A 22,318-nucleotide genomic window follows, 5' to 3' on the forward strand; every position below is an offset into this window, starting at 1 on the left:
CAGAAATGTGCTCCTTGAGATGGCCTCTCCATCTCTTTTTTGCTGTTTGGTGTCTTGGAAGGTATACTTTAATGACCTTAACCAATTTCAAATGCGTGATCTTAAACAACAGTGGATATAGCCATGATGAAAGCATGCGACAGGAAGACTGGAGGATGCACACCTGTGCAAACACTTCATGTAATGTGGAAACATGCACTTCACTGGCTGAAGCTAACAGGAGAGGGATGGGAAGGGTAGAAAGCAAGCCCCTGCACTAAGTCTCTGACAGCTAATTATCTGATAAACACATTTTTTAAAAGAATTCACCAACAAATGCCAAATGTCAAACAAACAAAAAATGTGACCATGCGGTAAACACTTTCCTCATTTAAAAAAAAAAAAAATCTGATTGCATTATCGCCCTCCGGCCAGCAGAGGACAGGAAAAAACCAATACAACACAAGGGTTTAAATTAGTGTTAAATAAATAGAAGAAAACAACACAGACACAATAAGGGAAGACACAAATGACTCAAGGAAGCTGAAGAAATATATTTCTGGAAAGCACAATGCAGTGTTAAATTACCAACATTAAAAAAAAAAAAAAGGAACTGGGAAGGGATTACTATTCTTGTATTTACAGACTGATGCAGACAATATTGAAAGAAGAATGACAACAAGATGTTACGGTTCAAAGAATTTCCCTTCAGCATGCTATTTTTATTGACTCTACTGGAGTCACAGTCACATAAATATACATGAGCTTGAAAATAAAATGCACCAGCTCTGATGCACTAAGTGCATTAATTGGCCATCCACTGATCACTTTGGTTTTGTACCAATTCTTTAAGCTGTGTCAGTCTGACATATCCTTTTCAGCAGCAAGAAAGTCAGCAGGCATCTTCCCAAAGGAAGCTGCTACTCAGTGAATTCCACGGTACACAATTTGAATTCCACTGTATCCAATTAGCCAGATTCATACACACTTGTGTGCCAGCACAGGGCAACGTCCAAATTCACCATGGATCAACAAGGACTCTATGGCTGGTAATAACAAAGTTATTTACTGCTTCTAAACCCTGCAAGCTGTAATGGGGGTTGGCTCACTACTGTACCTATGTTTAGAGAGATCCTTGCAACTCTAGGAAAAGATTTCTTACCACATTTCCTTTGCAAGAGTTTCTACTGTTGCACCAGAGGTGGCCTCTTAACTTTTACAGCACCCAGACCAGTGACGGACAGGTGCTTGGTTCCCTGCTGCTAGTGGTTGTAGTTCTTTTCCCATTCCATAAACATCGAAACAGAAACATGCTCCCTCCCAGCAGGAGGCTGACAACACCACTTCTGACCTTACTGCCTTACTGCAGGAGAGCCAAACCACACTTACAGTGATTTTGAAAGAAATAGCTCAGAGAGTAATTCTATTAAAATCTATTAAATAAACAGAAGTCGTAGTGCCAGTGTAAAGCACAGAACAGCACAGTGGCTAAAAGTCAATTACAGACTTATTTATGGAAATGCAAGAAACCACAACTCCATCCTTGAGACTGAGCGTAACAGGAGTCCAATTGGTTCAACAGTAGAAACATCTTTAAAAAAACAGCAAGGGTGCATATACAAGCAGGGACATCCAGATACCCCTTTAAACAAAACAAAACAAAACAAAAAAGACTTATGATAACTTAGCTTTAATGATTTAACCATTAGTTTTGTCAAAGGAAACTACCTTTCTAGTACTTCAATTCTAATAGAAAAGGAAGGAACACTTCTGAATGCAATCATGACAGCATGCACAAACCTGTTTCTGTAAACCATGAAGAGGTAGAATTTGGGTTGACAGTCTCAAACTTCACCACCTGATTGAAGTCTCTTCCTCTACTGACACCGACACAAACTAAAGGGAATTCCTGCTCTGGGACTACCAGCATTTCAAACAATCTCAGTGGACAAGGTACAGGAAAATCTATGTGCTAGATTAAGAAACAAAAATACATATTAGAAGGGAAACAAGTTTAGTTCACGGCGCTATTAGCTATTTAAACCATATAGTAACTTTTATTTTGTATATTTTATAAGACTTAGTTTACTTCTTTGGATAACAGTATTAGGTAGATACAGAAAGCCCGAGTTAAGAAGATTAGAAAGCCTTCATGCCGATTTGGTTGAAATAGATGGGATGCCTTTCATCATGTATGCTCTGTGCTGCTGCTCACAGAGGACGAGAGTGCTATACCCCAGATTGTCCTCCTTAGTCTCTAAGCCATTGATTGCTTCCTAGGCTGATCAAGTCATAGCAGCTGCCTCTCTTATAAAGCAGTGCACCTTGGTTCCATCTCTTCTGATGGTGTCAAACGGGGGGGAAAACATTTCTGGGCACCTACAGCATCTCAAAGCACAGAACGTTTGGCTACCTTCTCTCTGGTATGGAAGCAAGCCCACTTCTAACCCATTATCTCTCTGCTTGGCCTTGCCTCCATCTGCAAGCCAGAGTTTTCTACTGTGCAACTAAAAGGCAATGCTCATGCAAGGAGGGCTTTGTTCTTCAACTGAAGTGCACCACAAAAGAAAAAACAACGTTCCTATATACATTTTGAGTCAGTAAACGCATATTGAAAATAGCTTTTCAAATATCTACAATGTGACTTAACAGAAACCGTAAGAAAAGTCAATGCATGGCAGTAACTAAGTTATTTACTTATTTAATGTTCTTAAATAACACAAGCAATAGACAATACTGATTCATAACAAATCATTACAAGACAAATAGAAATGAACATCAGAGTATTTCATCTTACTGCAGTATTACCTTGATTAACATGAATTTTTGCATTGGTTCAACCCATTCTAACAAAACAATGCTAGACTGTAGTGCTCCACAAAGGTACTTGTGGCCTGTGTAGGGATTCCTCACTGCCAAAAAAAAGAGGTAGGGTACATTAGTATACTAAGCAATTACAAATCATAAACAATTTTTTCAGCTAAATAACAGTCCATACATTTCTGGAAAAGAACCCCTCCCATCCCTACTCTAATCTTTCATGAAGGGAAGCTGCTGAAAAGTCATCATCAATACTTTGAAAATGGTGGCAGTGAGCATGCTGGAGCAGGGGCTGCCTTTCCGTTGGGCATGAACAGCAAGCAGCTGGTGCCAAATAAGCCATAATAAACATCTCTCACAAGAGAGCTGCGGCATGCTGCACTGCTTCAGCTCAAAATAAAGTTGATTTTTGTTTTTTAAAACGGTAGATGGGATTTACTACTTCAGACAATTAATTTAAAAAAGGGGGGGCACAAACATTTGAGGTATCATACTCCAGCATGATGGTTTGCTTCAACTCCCTCCAAATTATCACGAGAAGCTATTAAGGAATGTCTTTTTCTATGACAATTACAATTACCCAGGAGGAACTGAACAGCCACTGTCACTTGAGAACTGCTCAGCTGCCTTTCAAGCATCACAATGCTAAGTCTGAAGCCCACATACTGTATTTCTGATTAGCACTTCTTGACCAGCATGAAATACAGTTTTAAGTGACATCAGTTTCCATTCAGCTGTTTTTTTTGTTGTTGTTTTGTTTTGTTTTAAATCAGAGCTCAATTTAGAATTGTAAAGAGGACAATAAAGTTGCAAAAATTGGGCACCATGAAATCTGGAGTTTTACAACTTTAATTCTACAGTAATGACAAAATTTCACTCCCTGATGGATATGCTGGCACTGCTTAAGAACAACAAGCGTTACTTCGCACCTCGTTCAATTACACCTAAAGAGCAGATGTTAACTTGCAGTAAACTAACCATCAGCCAGCCACCAGGCAATTAACAACAGAGTTCAAATAACAAGCGTCTAACCCAGCACTATCTACATAGATGAAAAATGCTCATGCTACTCCACTGCCAAGAAAATCCACTCACAATCCACTGGCATCGGAAACACAAAAGCTCATAGTCATTAACCGAAGTTCTCCTTCACCATCAGTCAAGCCAGCTGCAAAAAGCAGCAAACAACACTTGGCATGACCCTCAGTAAGGCTGAACTCAGCAGTAGAAACCACAAAACAGGCAATTAGCAACACCTGTAAGCTGCAGAAACAAGACCAGAACTTCTGGTCTTTTTCTGCCTCCTATGGCACTGCTACTTTCCCCAGTCCAAAGGGATCCTTACGCTGCCAGCAGGAATGGAGACTCAGGCTGCACGTAGAAAGTAGGGCAGTAGGTGGGGGATCTTGCCCCTCTGATCTGTCTTTTGCAGCTGCCCCTGTTACAATCACAAATTCCCAGTGCCCATCATGCAAGAAGCACTCCAGGCTTATTAGGTTAAGCTGTCTCTGAGCACAACAATCAACTCGCCCTCATCATACCAACTCCCACAGCACTCTTGTTAAATTCTGTGCCTGGTAGTGTGGAAACCATAAGATTACAGGGAGCATACCACCATGTCCCTCATTAAACAGAGTTATCTTAAAACAAAGGGGCTCATAAATGAACTTGAGTGTCAGAAAGCCAGTGCTTGTACCTGCTCTGATCCCTGCCTCTCCACACGCCCCAGATGACATCCACACTACAGAGGAGTGAGAGACTCAAGTTTTCCTTTCAGCATCCATTAACATTCACAGCTTGACTAGACGCCTCAATTAAGGCAAGGCCTGAACGTACACAGCACATATCATTAACACCCTACCACACCCTGAAGGATTTGTATCCCAGAAAGAGACAAGTTTGAACAGGTGAGCTGGGCAAAGAAGTGATAACCAACATCGGATTTTTTAGCAATCCTGGGGAGATTTTCATCAGGATAAGCAACAGATGCTCACCTACCACTGAAAATCTCCTGTATAACTCCTCATACCAAAGACTGGATCATGGAACACCAGATGAAACATTCCCAGGGATAAGAATTTAACAGATCATCCACAATTACCTTTCCCCTCTTTAAAACAGTCTTAACACATGGCAGCTTTAATTCTTCAGTAGCTGGCACTTTGAAGACAGTATGAAGTCTTCAGGGACTGTCCCCAAAGAACTGAAAACTTGATTTGTTTTTATCATCCAATATAAATCATGGGATCTTCCACTAGGAAGTCAGGTTACTTAACCTGACGGTAACATCTTTAAGTCACTCCATCCACGGAGATCAGTTTCCTCCTGAGGGCTAGCTTACATTTGACATGCACTCTGCTTCTCCGCATTTTCTTAAGAAATACCTTTATCTTCAAAAACAAAGACAAAAATGGGCAAGTTTTCATTGCCTAAATGCAAGGATTAATGTGATGAGGTCACTGTCTGCAGATGCATAGTTTCATAATTACAGAAAAGCCTCCTCTCCCTTGACCTCCAAAACCTGACACAGAAATCTTAATATTGCCACCATTTGTACTGTTTATTGGCATTTATTCTGTAGATCTTTACTTACCAACACAGCATTTCTGACACCATTTGGTATCAGGAATTTTTGTAGACACCGCAAACTTCCTACAAGATAAACACAGAATTATCAGTCAACTAAAGCAACTGAATAAGTTTGCTTTTCAGAACGTTGTTGCTCTGAAAATTGTACTTGTTGCCCCAGGAAAGTGTAACATTTATCTCTTCTCAAAACAAAATGCCTAGAACAGCGTGATCCCTCCACGGAGCACTGAGATGCTGCTCAGTTATCCAGCGTTATGAATGCAGTTAGAAGTCAACCTGTAACTTGTTGCATCTTGCGCTGGATGCTAATACAGGTAACCAAATCCGCTCTTGTCCCGAGGACATTACAGTTCAAGACAAGACATGGGGACCAAAGGAATGTGGAAAACTATGTCATTCTGGATAGCTTGCTGGACTACCATCCTTGCAAACTCACACCTTAAGTTTTTTATGAAAGCTTTTCATAGGCAGCACAGCATGAGTTTCAAGAGGAGGTCTGATGGAGGACAGGAAGGCGGCTTTGCAAGATCTCTCGTGCAGGGGACACTCCCTGAGAAACGATGAAAACTATCACATAAGCCGGGGAGATGGTGTTATTTGCTGGAAGTGGAAATCAATGCTTCTGAACAGACTAGAAGACTACAGACTGTATGGAGATCGCTCACAGTAGTAGCCTAGATGGTAAAAATAACTAATTTGACTGATGCTGCACAACAAATGGGAATAAGCAAAGTGATAGGTAGATGCTGTGGGCAAAGCTATGAAGTAGGAAGGTACTTGCAGAGCATTTCAAATGAAACTGTCCAGAAATGACTGGTAATGCAGTAGGACTGAGCAATGTAAAAACACTATAACCATAAATTTTGGCTGGAGAAGTCATGAAAATCTTCAAAGGACCAAGTGAAGGACACTCAAAGGAAAGAAGCTGGACAGGAGACTTATTGCAGACTTATTTTTTACTTCTGAATATTTGTCTACCAAATATCATATGTTGAGCTTAGACCATTTGGCAGACAACCATACTGAACATCACGTAATGACTTGGAATTTTACTTTGCTTTGCATTTTCTCTATAGAAAACTTTTGTTTTTAGTTTATCTACATGATTCATGTTGTACTCATCACCAGGCTATCTAGAAACTTGCTGCGGAATATACTTTGTGGTCTGATAGGGGAAAAAAAATTATGCTTTTCTACATACTGCAAATATAATTCTGGTAGTCTGCCTGGCTAATGTTACTACCCTGACACCTTACAGCCGAAGGATAAAGCAGCAAAATGGATTATCTAAATGAATCTGTCCTGCCTTTGAACAACTAGCTTGGCACTCGCACATTCAGGTTGTGCTGCATTTTTCTTGGGATGTGACAGGACTGGACAGGAAATTTTCTGAGCCTTCTGGAACTTAACTGAGGAGTCATTCCAGGCTGAACATAGTCTGAATTTTTTCCACACATGATTGTTGCAATAATTATGATCATCAGTCCACCTCCGATAAAATCCTCAAGCCAAAGCCACTCTGACAAAGTTAGTTTGGAAGAGAAAGGTGCAGAACCATGGTGCAAGCACACAGAAGACAACATTTCAAAGTACAAATTATCTCTTAGGTAGTAAGAACTTAGCCTCTAGGAAGAGCACAGTTTTTAGGTAAGTGTTGCACCTTTACGTTTGTAGATGACTGAATGAGAAGCCTTTCCTGAATATGAGAATTAGATATTAATAGGCTGTCAGCAGAACCAAAGGTAGTCGAGAATCAGGTCTACTATAAATACAATTTGCTAATAAAAAAGCCTATTACTTGAGAAGATCCAATGAATAACTATGCCCTCTAAGAACCAGAAGTTTATCTGCAAACTAGATTAATGTTACTGTCTCTTCCTCTTGAATTTGAATGGGCTCCTAAGGCTTGTCTGGTAGCCTCTGTACCCAGTCTCTGGGATTTTGCATGCTCTTGGTGGTAAATAAAGTTGGAGGGACTGCATGTACAATTACTGAAGGCATCTGGGGACAAAAATTTCCTTGTAATGCCTTCCACCCTCACCTGCAAATGACTTGCCAATGATGAGTGTCAAATCGGTGTTCCACTTCTCTTTTTTCCCAGCTTTCAAAATAACCTATCAGACCATTCCTTTTGCAGTAAGAGTCGCCTTAATCATCTTGACCTCCCCCCCTCCCCTTTTTTTTTTTTTTAACTCAGTAAGGTGGGGAAATGCATTTAAGTGCAACTATTTTTTTTAATAGAACAGAAACAGAACGCCCAGAGCTCAAGCAAGTAACTAACATAAAATCACCATTTCTACTTGCCTGAAGTATCACAGGTACAATACTAATCTGAGATTGCTTCACAAGGACCATCGTGACTTGCCATACTAGACTATACTTGACAAGAGCCACGCCCAGAAAAAAGAGGCTTCCAGACAAGAACATAAAATGTACTAAGACTAATTTATCTATTAAGAGTGTAGTCGTATCTTGATTCATGTAAACTTAGGAGTCTATACTCTAACACCCATATGAGTTATTTACGGCAATGTGTGAACAGAGTTCCAAATTACTTGGGATTCCCAGACTTTCACAGGCATACCCTGAACTCTTAGGATTAAGATATACTGATATTATCTAATGATGCACGCTTACCTGGGAAGTATTCGGTCAGGGAGTTTATGTGCCGGAATAGCAACAGGTAACTTTTGCATTTGCCTTGCATAATCAAAGAGTCCTGGCAGATTATGGGAATATAACTGGGAAGCTTTACCTGGAAGTTAGAAAAAAACACTTCAAATACGAAAACAAATGTATACCAATAGCACCACTCACAGGTGGCACAGCAACTTACCAGATATTGATAACAAACAATTGTTCATGACATATAACCACGTACACCTTCGAGGAAATAGCTGATAGGGAAGAAAAAAACATACATTCAGTTCAATAAACACAAAACATGAGCACATGAACTTGATCAATTAATGTCTGCATAGACGACAGGACAAAACTAATATTGACTTGCTTTTTGCAGCAGAAATTAGCTTAAGCCAAATAATATTTACCTGGATTCCAGAGTTAATTCAGAGTAAATGCTAGGCACACACACTATATTTAACATACACATTAACATTTAGACAATTGGAACATTTTATATTCAGGTCTTCAAGTATACTGTAATTAGCCCACAGTGTCATTATAGAGATCAATCCATCCTTTTTAAAAAATTTTAATAACCAACAGCCTTTCTCCTTCAAAGGAGAAACACTTAACATCATAAGCTTCAGTAAACAAAGCATGGTCAATAAACTAAAGCCATCCTAAAGCCTATAGTATTCCAAATGTCTTGAAACAATTAGAACTGGCACTTGAAGTGACTCTCCATCTGCATATGGTTACATGTTTCACTGAAGTGATCAAGGAATGCAACAAATGGTCAAGGCAGAATCGTTATTTGTCAAATTACTAGACAATTAATAGAAAGAAGGGGCTGAAACTATCAAGACATCTTTTAAGAAAAAAAAAGAAATTAAGTTTTTTTTCCTTCCTCTCACATAACTTCTGGAGCTTGTTGCCACAAGTGGTCGTGGAAAGGGACAGTATCAACAGTGTAAACAAGGGATCAGACATACTCATGTCCAACAGGCCCATAAATGGACACAAAAGGCAAACAGGCAGGGATCTACCCTCCAACATGCCTAATTCAATGCCTGTAGAGAAGTCGGAGGTGACTGACTGTGAGGGGACATCAGAAACTGGCTCAGCTCATGGGCATTTCCTATTGCTGCTGTAGGAAACAGACTATTGCACTAGACGGACCACCCAGCAGGATTTTTTTTTTTTTTTAAACTCTTAAAAAAAAACAAAACTCTAATCTCCCTGCTGCTGTATTACAGAGATTTGAAGAGACACGTAGATTAACAGGAAGGTTTTTCTGTAAGAGTGCAAGATCATCCTGAAGCTGTACTGACTCCTGGAAACACGTATTATTTCTGCTTTGTCCATTAGCAGAGTGAAATGAAGTGGAAAATAACCAAGAATAAGACTTTTGCTTTTACAGTGAATTGTATCAGACCTAGAGAGTAAACAACCAAGTGAAACACAGGATTCAAAATTACTATTTGAGTTAAAGCCCTATTGACTGTTATCATAAATAAAGGATGTAACAAATGGTCAGCACAGAGGGTGCACTTCTATTCCTGAAGTCTTCTCATAACCTAAACACTATCAAAAAAATAGCAATACTCTAACAGCATCTAAATTTAATTTGCAGATTTGATTGATCTTCTGTAGTTGCATAAGCATACTGTGACTCAGGGGGTTTGGATCTGAGGATTAGCAAAGAACAGCAGTACTTCAAATATGCAGGTTGATTAGGCTGCCACGCATTGCTCCAGTGACACAACTGGCTGTTTTTACTAGCACCTCTTTGTGTCTGCAAGTGCTTATTAAAATACTTAAAACATCATTTGATGATGCACTACTGAACATTGTACTTAAAGAAAACATGGATGGATATGAGAGCATGAGTTGCATTTTATCTATAGTCCATTTTTTGTCATTTTTCAAAAACTTCGTTGGTCTGTTCGGCCTGCAGGAATTATTGCATTAGTGATATTCCTCAAGGCATGTTTTACAACTGCAGTGCAGCAGCAGAGAGGTACCTGAGCTAAGTTTTAACCAGCTAATTCAAGCACCAGTATGATTATGGGTTACATGGAGCTCAGTGCAAGCTGCCTAAGCCTTCTTCTCAACACAACAGACATCTCTACAAAGTCTGGACCCTGCAAAATGAACAAACACCAGTGCCTCCAGCTTACAGTGTGAAGGCTGTCCTTGCAAATTCCTCCATCTTGATGGCAGATGCATAGCTCCCTAAGTTAGGGAGAAGGCAGGAAAGAAAACAAGTCTCTTAGAGATTAACAAAAGAGCTGGAGAAGTCACCATACAGAAAAACCTGAAATCGGCATTTCCCCCTCCCCATTATACCCTCAAAATTTACTATTTATCAGATTCTGCAAAGACAGAGTTTTAACTGGGATTCAGTAAATTGAGTTTCATCAACATTTTTTTTTAAGACTGAAAGAATGGAATCTAGTGTTTAAAGGATCTTCTCACTTCCTTGTAGCTGAAACATAACACTTGCTGTAATTATCCTATCTTGTAAAATAACTTAAAAGAAAAGAGAGACCTTCATACTAAACAAGTCAAGGAAATTCCATACTATTGAACAAATCATTTAATTCCAGGATAATGCACTAAAATGAAGTTCAATGCACTAATATATGCAGACCTCCTACTTAAATGTGGTTTAACCTACAAAAAATAGATATATATGAATGAAATGCATAGCAAACATTTAAGTTAGATCTCAGTGTAACCAGTGTCTATGCAACTGCACTAAACACAGATTTTAGAAACATTACATTACATTCATGAGTGGCTAAAAACTGTCAAAGATGGTAGGTTTTTTTTTGCTTCTTGTTTTTTTCATTTTTACAAAAGTATCAAACCAGAAATATACCTGCTCCATTGACGTTTCATGAAGTTCATTGAGGTTCAGTGTGTAAATACCTTCTTCTGCACCAAATATCAAGTATTGATCTGCAAACACAAACAAATCCAGCAATACTGATCTTTAATTTTATTTTTTTAACTAAGCATGTGCAGCACGTGACCAAACCTTTGTCAAAACTAGACTAAAACAATTGCACACATGGAAATCAACTGACATGATAGTTATGGTGTCTGAAAATATAATCTCACCAAGGAAGCTTAAATTTATGAAGCTGTTTTAAGACTTGAAAGTGTTTTTTTGGTGACTAACTGGGAAGAAATAACAGCAGTAATACAACTACAAGGAAGAAGTGACTGAAGTATTGACTGGAAAGTTTTCTCAGTACTTTAAGGGGTGCCTCACTTCTTGAGCATGATTCACCTGTTGTTTATTGCAATTACAATGGAAGTTAATTAATACCCTTGTTTGCATTTGGACAGCCAAACAAGGCAGACATCTCATATTGAGGAGATGTCAACTGCAAAGACTGCCTTTCACAATTTCAGTTTCTAAAAAAACACTCGGTATTTTTTTGCTTACTGGCTCAGTAGCATGTCTACGTAGCCTATAATCAGAAGGTGAAACTGTAGGTAATACGAGTACAGTGTTACCAATTATCCTTTTCATCAGGCAATTTAACGAAGCACTACAACGTATGTAAAAATGAAGAGAGTTGCACCAAACTAACCTGTACAACTAGGAAGATTAGGGGAAAAAAAACAATAAGAAAATGAGGTAATAAATCTCAAGTAGGACCTCTGGAAGTCAGACTTGTAAAAATAAATTAGGAATGGTATCTTTTGGACTACAGCGTTGAGCCGAGTTGGGTCCCAACCAGAAAGAGATGTTTTTTTTACCTTTATTTAACATGCAATTTACTCTTTTTTAATTAAAGCTGAAAACTATACCCCATATACTTCAATATAATTTAAAAAAACGCACGGTACTTGAGACAACAGTGGTATAATTCAAGAACTGCTTACATAAATAAAGCTACTTTAAAGGGAATAGTCATACTTAGCTAAACACTCCTGAAAGCCTAGGAGAGGACAAAATAGGTAAAACAGATATAACATACTACCTCTTGTATCTGGATTTATCCATGATGTTGCACAATGAATTTTTAATGGACAGCCATTGAAAACCTTTGAAAAGCAAGCACCCATCTGTAGAAGTAAAAAAAAAATAAACAAAAATCCACAACACTTCCAGTGGGATTATTTTGATTTAAAAATATTAACAAGTTAAGAGTAACTTGATTTGCCACATGGAAAATCTCATCCAGACAACATGCTGGCAAATAGAATTTATTGAAGTGATACTTTTTGTCCATAAAACCCTTCTGAACAAATGTACCAGAATGAGCATGTCTCTTAAATTACTAGTCTATGCATGTACTTACTACAAATGTGAGAAACCTGAAGAAGGTTCCTGATTTTTGTGATTTTAGAAACAGTCTCAAAAGTGAAGCTTTATTCTTGCCATATTTCACAAACGTGCAATAAAACTCTAGGACGTGCCACAATTAAAATCATAGTTTTGGATTTCCTATTCGTTGTTCTGAGTTCAATTATTTACAATGCTGACAGCTACCAGAAGGAAAACCTCTGGTAGAAGATTCCATTCCTTGTTTAGCATAATCCTATTAAATTCAGGTTGCCTGCTAAATTCGAGTCTTGCATAGTACATTATGATCATCTCTCCATCCTCCGCCTAATGAAGCACTAGCATTTGAGGACCTCTGTAAGAATAATTAGTAAATTCACATCACAATGATCAAAAAGCAGAAGTCAGGACTTTGTCCATTCTTCCCCGAACATCACAATAACCCATCCCATTTTGTTAGGAAACAGACCTGATTGACAGTACAGTAGATAACAGGAACCATACGGTAGAAACCAGTAGTAAAGTGAAATGCGACTGTTTACCAAATGATGGGCAAACATAAAAGTCACTCTTAAGTGTTGCCATCCCAAATATGAGCAGACATCACCTTTATGCAAATCTATATAGTCTAAATCGGCTATGGAATGACAACGTTTTCACTTTCTGTCAATACTTGGTGAATTATTATTGACCTGTAAGTGAATTAACAAATAGCTCATGTCAACATTTGAACAACTTATTTTGTTAAACTTCTGCTGATTAAGCAAGTCTGCACAAGTTTCAGTACCTTCTGAACATAGTTTAATGTAAAAAAGCAAAGAAAGTAATTCAGAATTAACTGTTTAAAATTAAAAGCAGCACAAAGTAGACCCTTCTTTGGGCTTTGGACATCCATCTCTTGCATCACTATCATGAAGACCATGACTTGGTCAGTATTTTCTAGTGCAAGAGAAAAAAAAAAAAAACAAATCAATTAATGGGAACAGCAAAATATGAAAGACCCCGTGGCACAAAGAAAAATGGAAAGACCTCAGCACTGCTAGTATTGCTGCAGAAGTCTCAGTACCAAGGAGGGAGCTGGCTGCTCACTAGACAATGAGTTGATCCTTCTGCAGACATAAGAACATAAGTAAGAGATAAAATACATCTGACAAGGCAGGAGAATGGGAAGATACCGACACAGAGTGACCTCAATGTACTCGTAGCTTCCATGTTGTCAAATCCCTTGGCATCAAGGAGTTTGAAGGGGGGATACCAGGAAAAACAATAAAGGGATTTTTGGAACTGCTTATGGAAGCCTCCTTCCAAGCACGCAGGACACTGAAAGCACTCAACTGAAAGTTCTTCAGATGACACTCGAGGCTCCGATCTCTTGGAGAAAACGAAGCATTTCTGCTGCTCTGGTCAGCATCTCGGCAATTTTCCTTGACCCTATTCCCAGCACTGGAGAGAGATGCTGTGGAGGGAAGCTACTGCTCACTGCTAAGAACTAGCTGAGTTCTGCAGCATGAGGATGGCTAAGAAAGAAGGAACGGGTAGAAAATGTAAGAGACCAACCATTTTCCTCTAGCCTTTCTCAGCCTTGATCTCTGAAAAGCCTACAGAGCCGAGATGCTGCTATAAATGCTACAGAACAGTAAACAGAGCCTGAGGGCATCATCTCTAAATAGCCAACAAATCCCAAGGATACAGCTGAGAATCAAACAGAACAAATTATTAAACTGAGTTGCTGGGGCTGAGGGGGAAACAAACACACTAAATAAAAGGTCAAAGCAAGGCAGCTTGAACTGCCTGCTGCTATGGAGGCGTTCAAGTCTGGAAGGAAATTCAGGAGGCAAGGCATCCCCTCAGAGGTAGTACCTAATACATCTCCCCAGAACTGCAAGCCATCCAAAAATAGCAGGGGGCATAAAGGGGAAAAAACAAACAAATAAAATAAAATAAAATAAACATGCACAACCAGAGCAGGTTCTAAGGAATCTGAACCAAGTCTCTCAAGTCACAGACAGCCATGTGGAGATGCCATTATTGAGTCCCAGAACATCTCACTCCTTTAGAGGGCAGTGAGAAGCAAAACACTTCCTGCCACTCTGCAGCATACGGATTTGCAACTGATTATTTGGCAGCTGATGGAGATGGGAAGTAGACACAAGTGTGAAAGTGCCAACTCAGTCTCTAACACTTAAGAGAAAGGTTAGAAAAATATAATGATACGTAAAAGGCAGGATACGATGAGGGAAGAAGAGGAGAGGGTAAAATTTCTAACCCTACCAAGGACCCAGCAGCACCACAGAATTAATAGCACAAAGATGCAAGATGCAGAGGGCAGTTGAACACCAAGGACTCATCCAACCAGCTGCAGAAGTTCTCTTATTAAGTTAGCTTCTTTTACAGCTCCATTTACAGCTGTCATATTGGCAGCTGATAGTCATTCCCTGAATGGCCTGTCCCTGCAGTTTGTAGCAAGAGTACAACATGCATGACTTCACACTTTGGGCTATTAGACTTTCTACCCTTTTTCTCATTCCCATCACTAATTATGTTATCTCTCCCTCCCCATGATGTGATTCAGTTCTTTTCACTGCCAGGAGTATTCTGAAATTCCCATCATCCACTAGTTTCACGTACACACACCTAGGCCATGCATTTAGTTTAGCACCGGGTTTATTAAAACAGGGTTGACCTCAATAGCCAATGTTAAACGTATCAAGAATTTGGAGCTCTGGAACAAGCCCATGCACTTATGCAAGATATTACAGTTCTAAGAAACAGAGGCAGGACTTCTGCCTTAGCCCTTCCAACTCCTCTAAAATGGTTAGGAAGCAAAAAATAGCATCATCTGCCCTTGTGCATCCTCATAGCTATTTCATTTTCTTATGTGAAGATGAAAAACTGATCTGGCCTAGGAGTAATGTTTGTTTAATGTTTGTTTAAACAAAAGGTTTGTTTAAAAACACCTTCTCTGGCTCCCTGCACAACTACATGAATGCACACTCCAGCATCCAAGGAGAAGAGTGGTAAAGGCAGAAACAAATGGTCAAGAAAAGGGAGAGACTAGCTCTTCTGATGGCAGAGCTGGCTAGAAGCACAATGACAAGTCCACACAGGTATTACAATGAAATTCTGCTTTGCTTTACATTATGAAGGTGCACTTATGTGACTGTAGGAAGTTATTTCCAGCCCCAAGGCATCTATGAACACTATGTTCAGAAGCTCTGAAACCTACAGCTGCGCAGTATGAACTTCGTGCTATCTCTGCTATTCCTGAGAGACATCAGCTCGTTACATCCTACAGGAAAAGACCGATCAGTAGGTACCTTCAGTAAACTTTAAATTAATTTACGGTCACAGAACTCTCATTTAAATTTCAGTGTTGCAAACAAACCAAAATAATTCCAGAATTTACATAGCACAAACTCAGCTGTGACTTCTGAAATGCTATACCTGTGGATTAACATTTCCAAGAGATACTTTTACACTTGTTAGATACAACAAATATTCAGGAAGTATACTTTCTCAGCTTTAGTAAGAAAACACATCCTGCCTTAAAGATACATTTGTACGTCTCAGTAATACTCACATGTACTTTAGGTGTGGGAGGAAGGCCATTACTAATTGGTTTCTAGAAAATAAAAGTTAAGAAAACTGTTTATACTCACAAGTGCATGTATCCATGGACATGCATATTGTCTCCCCACACTACAGCAAAACCATAACATAAGTGTATATTAAAAACGTACACTGCTGTTAAAAGCAGTTAATAATCAAGCATAATTATATTAACAGAAAATAAAAAGCCTGTACTTCTATCTACATAAATACATATAAAACCCTCCCTGTAGATTTTTTTTTAGATGATAAAGCTTTCTGTTGCATATCTGTAATAGAAGGCACCAGGTACCTTCTGGGACACATCGCTGTGTTCAGTGTCACATACCAGATCTGAAATCCATGGCAGAGCTTTGTCTCCACTCCTATTTTTGAGCATGAAGTTAGGCTACAGACTTTCCTTCTAACCTATACTTCCTTATTTCTGTACAACTTTGCTAACCACCCATTCCCTACTTACCACACACCCCAAAACAGGAGTATCATCCTTCTTTGTTAAAACCACTACTATTATTCCTTAATATCTCCTCATTGAATATCCGCATAATCTCTTACACAGCATTCTCACATTGTGATGCTTGAAAGAATGCTATATCCAGTAATTTAAGCAATATTCTAGCAATTGTTCAACTGTTCAATACTTCAAGCAGTGTTAAGCTCTATCAATTGGTACTAAACTCATTGTTCTGTATCAACATCAATACCTTCTCGTAACAACACACTTCTGAAGAAATAGATTTTATAAAATCACGTTAAAACTTTAAACATCCAATTTAAAAGGCCAGGTTCAAAGCAGTTCAGGAAATCATACTTTCTGAAGTATTACTGGCAGTTCCTTAAAACAAAACAAAAATGTTCACTAGGTTGCTGACCTATTTCTTCTTCACTTCTCTCAAACACACTATATTTCAGTCTCATCCTTAGAAGAAGCCACCAAAACGTGCAGTTTCAGGTTTTCTGAGACAGAGAAACCTAAACAAGCTTCCCACTCTGATGCTAATCCTTTCTAGGATCAGCCAAATCCTCCAGCAAGCCATCAGGTGGCAGCATATTCCTTAATTTTCTCATTTGCTTATGTAGTCATTACTCAGTACAGCACATCACATCTCTTGCAGGAGCTCCCTCTCATTACACGTCTCTCCAATACGTGAATGTAAGCAAGCCTCGTACAACCACGATTATTTTAGCTTCTACTGACAAATACTGACTCAAACTTCAGCATAAGACTGTATCACAACTAGATGATCTAGAAAAAATGTGCTTTGAATCAAGTAAACAAGATGCAACCCAACATTATTTGTACTCTAAAAAGCACGCTTGCTCCTTTCCGTTGACATTTAAAGCAGCTAAGACATTAGAGTAACATCTAGAAGCTTAAATACCCACCAGTATTTCTTTTTTTTCTTTCCTTGAAAAGTTAGTGTCTCTATCTTCATTCTGTTGATGTGGTGATCCCTCTCTTTCACCATTTAATTGTACAGAAGTGAAGCCATTACCTAAAGAAATTCAGATTTAAAAATGTGTTCTACCTAAACTGAAGAGTAGTCAAGCCTAAAAACAGTTCTGAAGTGCCAAAATTTCTGGATGTGTCATTTCTATTGATGCAAGAACACGGTCCAATACCATATTTCTAAAGCATACATGTTCCCCACACATGCACACACAACCATCTATAAAGCCACATGCAGTCGCAGCCCTTGGTGTTTGGTAGTTAACGTAACAAAGCCAGTGTGGACAGAGAAAGGGGTGCAGTCATGGTTATGAGGAAAAATGTCCTTAAAATATCTAAAGAGCAGCCTGGATATAGCTAATAATTCAATTACTGACTTTTAATAAGTAGCCTAGAGGCATTCCTCAGCACTAGATACGTGAGTGTTACAGCAAAAGACTTAACACAACAACTGCAGTAATAAAGATATAGCAAGGAAGATCTAGCGAGATATTAAATAAGAGTCAGACAGCAAACTTGCTTAAAACAAGCCAGTCTACTACAGCACTCAAAGCATTAGACCTTAACAAAAGCATCAAAGGAACAGCCTGAGTGTACAGTAAATAAGCACTATTACCTGGTATACTGCCTAACCCTGTTCATTACATATAAAAATTGAACTTTGAAAACAGAACTATATTCTGGACATGTTTACAGATATCAAATTACCTTAACAGTTGACACACAGGACAAGAATCTGAAACTTACACACAGGAAAATTTTTATTACCTGTGACAATCTCAGTATACTACATTACGAGCAGATTGCTTAGAAAAGCAACTACATCACCACTGACATCAGCAAGGAATTGTGTCAGTGGCTTTACTTTAAAGTACATTTGACCCTCCCAAGAGTGTGTGCATTTTTTTTTTATTATTTTTTTTTTTTTAAATGCACCTTCGGTTACTCACCCACTACAAAAACACCCACTCACCCAGCATGTTTTAATGTGTGCATAGATGAAGAAATGAAAGCACATCAGGTTATTTAAGCAATACCTCCTGTTCTGTTCTTGATGTAACTCTTACCTAAAACATTAGATTTCTGTGGAGGTAACCGTGGTGGGGGTGGTCTGGGTGGAACATGAGATGCGGATTTTGCTGGACTCTCTGACGTTGGGCATCTCTTGATTGTCCCTTGGTTATCATTTTCAGAAGAATGAGTTTCTTGGGGGATAAAGATGGATTTAGGCTGAAAAGACATAGTCATAATAAATACATAATAAAAAAGACTCAAATACATAATAGAAAAATACTTCTTGGTGAGAAAGACATTAAGAATTAGGATCTTGGAATATTCACAAGTAAATGGACAAAGTAACATGTTCTGCTATGAAGACTTCATTTTTAAAAAAACACACTAGGAGGAAATGAATAGTAAAGAAAAATCTTGTCATAACCAAAACAATCACATTCAAAATTATATTCAAGTTATGCATTAAACAATTATTGGACGTATGGAAATGTCACTGTTCATGACTACAGATAACCAAATCAAACATATAAGTAGAAACTAGGGAATGTATAATGACAGCCAGAGATGTGCGTGAAGAACCCCAAGTAGGGAGTGCAGCCACAAAGGACAACATTGTTTAGACACTGGCTGCACTAAAGCTGCTTGTAAAATCCTTTCCAGTTATACAGAGATAGTTAGTGAAGCACTGTGAGTAATCAAAGCTGCAGTTTTTGCCTAGCCAACTGATACCAATCTGACAATTTTTTTTTCAATTCTGCTCATATTATGGTAACTTAAGTGTAAGAAGATTCAGTTACTCTTTGATTGCATGCAAAACCTAATATGATCTAGGCACACGTCTAAAGATCACCACTCGCGTACCATACAGTGCAAGGCTTTATGCAGATTTGCTAGGCTGTGAACATAAGGGTCAGCCCCCCCCCAAACACTTAAAACTTGATTCTAGTCCTCAAGCCATGGTTCACCTCAGAGAACCATCAGCATTTATTTATTTTTAAAGGCATCCCTTTTATTCTGGGCAACAAAATCCCCCTCACTTGCCTTTGGTGGTAAAGGAGGTGGTACTTTAGGTTTCATAGTGGCACTGTAAAGAAAAGAAAATGACAGGTTGCTGTCTGGTATAGTTTTTTGAATCTCATATTGCGGTGTTCAACAGGATACAGGGTTCTATAAATTCTCCACAAATAATTCCTATACATACACCATTAACTTGTCAACAGCACTGTTATATCAAAATAACTGCATTGTACTTGAATACCTTCAAACATGTTTCTTATTGCTGTGCGTATCACATATACTACCAGAACACTCAAGCATCACAGATCCTTGAGAGCGCAAACGACACAAACTGATTTGTTGGACATGCTTGTGTGGAAAAAGCAAGGAGATGCAGAGCACATATTGACTCTGTTGAGCAGAAAAACAGTTTGGGATATCAGTAGGCTTTTCTAGAGAGCCATTTGTAAATATGTAAGGTAATGGGGAGTTAATACTGATGAATACCGTTCCTTGAAAAAATTTACCACAAACTTTTCAGAACAGTCTTCCCAACGAAAGCAAAGAAAAAAATGCAAGGTACAGCTAACCTACTGTTTTTTTCCCCACTCCCCTCCTCCTTCTTTGAGTTTCTTTTTTCACGTTAAGTCTTTTGGGAAATATATATTTAACTTAAACATTCAGAAGGTTGGCTCAACAGTAAAAGGTAGCATGAAACAAGAAAGGTGAAGCATCAGGAGTATTCTTCTGTTGGCTTTGCATTTTAAAGAATGTGCTGTATTTTTCTTAAACCTTATTTTCCTAGAATTCTGATGTTTTTACAAACTTTTGCACTGTCCTGTTTCCTAACCTTTTGGAACAGAAAATTAATTCCATTAAATAAATCAGGAATACAGCTGTGAAAGCTTGGCATTCTTGCACAATATTTTGCTTATTTTTAAATTATGTTCCAAAGTTTCAGGAGAATATCCAAGTAGTAAGATTATCAGTTTGCTTGTTTACAGCTCAACAGCTTGCCTGCTTTGCATCATTCTTCTCAGGAGTTTCCGTTCTAGCATCTTATCAGCTGCTTTTATTTTAGAGAAGCTGGAAGAGACTTCTGAGAACAGGTTACCCTGTGACAGGTACTTCAGTCGCAATGAAGGTGGCAATCACCTTGAGCAGGAGACCAAGCTCAAGTCTTCAGAGTCACGTGTGTCCAAGCTCCACGCAGTTTCTTTGATATCCTTCTCTGCATTTCAGACAGCCACCACGGTGTTATTGGGCAGTCAAACCCAGTTAAAAAAAAAGTCCAAGCTTTTGCCAAATGTGATAGATGTTTGTACAAAGGACTGTGTGCCCTGGTTTTAACAGCAAAGTGCATGTGCACTTTGATCACACAGGACAGTGCATCAAAATTTTCTGCCTTCTTGACTTGCATAACCAGGAAGTTCAAGCATCACCAGAATAGCTGCATGTGAGAGAAAAAAGTTTCAAAGCAACCAAAATCCTTAAACGAAGAGAGAGAATTCTGTACTATTCCCTGAAGTGTGTATTCTCTGCTGCTATGAATCATCCAGCTTTGGAGTCATGCAGTGGCATCAGTTTGGAGTGGTGAGAGGACAGCTGCTTCATTGTTTGTGTTCTGGATCTGAGGGAAGAAGCTATTGATGTCACATGTGCTCTTCAACTGCAGCTCCATCTCACAGAATATAAAGCAAACAAGAGCCCTGAATCTTCAGTGGGCTCTGCAGAAAGCTATGAGAGACTGAGCTGATTACACCACAGCAGAGCTTTGGGCTCGAACAAATACCAAGAGGAGACATGCACATGCAGAACCCATCTGAGTCAAGGTTGGGGCATTTGAGGATTATCGCTGTGCTAACAGGAAAATTTCAGGCCCTCTCAGTAGAAAAAGAATACTAGGAATAAAGAATACTAGGGATAAAACGTAAGAAGACATAAAACTCCCAAGACATTTTCGTACCACCAGCTATGACTGTCCTTAGGGTCAGACAAGTCAGAACCTCTCTGGAAGCTATGGGGTGCTTTTTTGGTCCCAGAACATTACTGAATTAGATGATACTAGCTGCAAACAGAGCAAGAAAGGGGGAAAAAAAGAAACAAAGCAAAAATGAACATGGACAGAGAGCTGTACACAAGAAACACGTAGAGATCAATACAGATGGAGGAACCAAGCTGAACTGGCTCACAGCAGTGCAGATATCCGGAGCATCTTCAGTGAAGACCAGAGCAGATCTGGCGGTATGGAGCTATAGGGGACTGTTTCATCCCACAGAGAAGGGAGCCTGATTTATCATTAGGAAGGTCTATGCAGTTATGAGCAAAGGAGGCTGTTCGATTGGTCCAAATGCAGAATAGATCAGTGAGTGGTGTTATCACTCTCTTCCCCTTGAAGATTATACTTGGAAGCTTCATGTTGTTGAAAAACAATGTAATTGATCATGTCTTTAGACAGCCACTTAATGAAATATAAAGAATTTCTCCAGGAATTAGCAAGGGAAAAATGCCTGCTAAAATGACTAAAATCATTTTTATTCTGTAAATATCACTTGCACCAAACAGCAAGCAGACTTGTGTTTTGAGAAGTTGATCATTAATCAATGCAAGTTTAAAGTACTGTCACCTAGCTGACATCAGACACTATAAAGATCAGTAACCTTACCCTTCTTCAAGAGGGCTGTCCTTCATGTTCATTGAGGTGATGAAAGCCCTACCTTTGTTACAAGGGAACAAGAGTAAAATTCCTCAAGAAAAGAAATACAAAGATATTTGCTTCTCTGGAAAGGGGTAAATAGTCTAGCAATAGAGAATGCATGTTTTACAGGTTTCTGGTATGAAGCAACAGCTTTCAAAATTATCCATTAACAGGAAACTAAACAAGAGATCTGTCTCAATGGCATCTTTTTTTTTTTTCTGTCTATACATTAGAT

The 22,318-nt window shown here is 38.8% G+C and overlaps 1 protein-coding gene across 5 annotated transcripts in view; it reads right to left on the bottom strand.

Moving 5' to 3' along the window:
• Positions 1–22,318, bottom strand: part of MAP4K3 (mitogen-activated protein kinase kinase kinase kinase 3) — an 80,115-nt gene that overhangs the window by 9,480 nt on the left and 48,317 nt on the right. For 4 of the 5 annotated variants that reach the window (XM_035320787.1, XM_035320789.1, XM_035320785.1 and 1 more), the window contains 11 exons: positions 19,431–19,473; positions 18,443–18,605; positions 17,312–17,421; positions 15,897–15,938; positions 12,012–12,096; positions 10,898–10,977; positions 8,225–8,285; positions 8,026–8,143; positions 5,393–5,451; positions 2,788–2,891; positions 1,780–1,951 (listed from right to left, as the gene is read on the bottom strand). In XM_035320787.1, the coding sequence (XP_035176678.1) occupies positions 1,780–1,951; positions 2,788–2,891; positions 5,393–5,451; positions 8,026–8,143; positions 8,225–8,285; positions 10,898–10,977; positions 12,012–12,096; positions 15,897–15,938; positions 17,312–17,421; positions 18,443–18,605; positions 19,431–19,473 (1,037 nt within the window). The remainder of the gene's footprint in view (positions 1–1,779; positions 1,952–2,787; positions 2,892–5,392; positions 5,452–8,025; positions 8,144–8,224; positions 8,286–10,897; positions 10,978–12,011; positions 12,097–15,896; positions 15,939–17,311; positions 17,422–18,442; positions 18,606–19,430; positions 19,474–22,318) is intronic. The other variant, XM_035320786.1, reaches the window with a different exon arrangement.

The sequence above is a fragment of the Oxyura jamaicensis genome, chromosome 3 (genome assembly GCF_011077185.1).
Source record: "Oxyura jamaicensis isolate SHBP4307 breed ruddy duck chromosome 3, BPBGC_Ojam_1.0, whole genome shotgun sequence".
Classification (NCBI taxonomy): Eukaryota; Metazoa; Chordata; class Aves; order Anseriformes; family Anatidae; genus Oxyura; species Oxyura jamaicensis.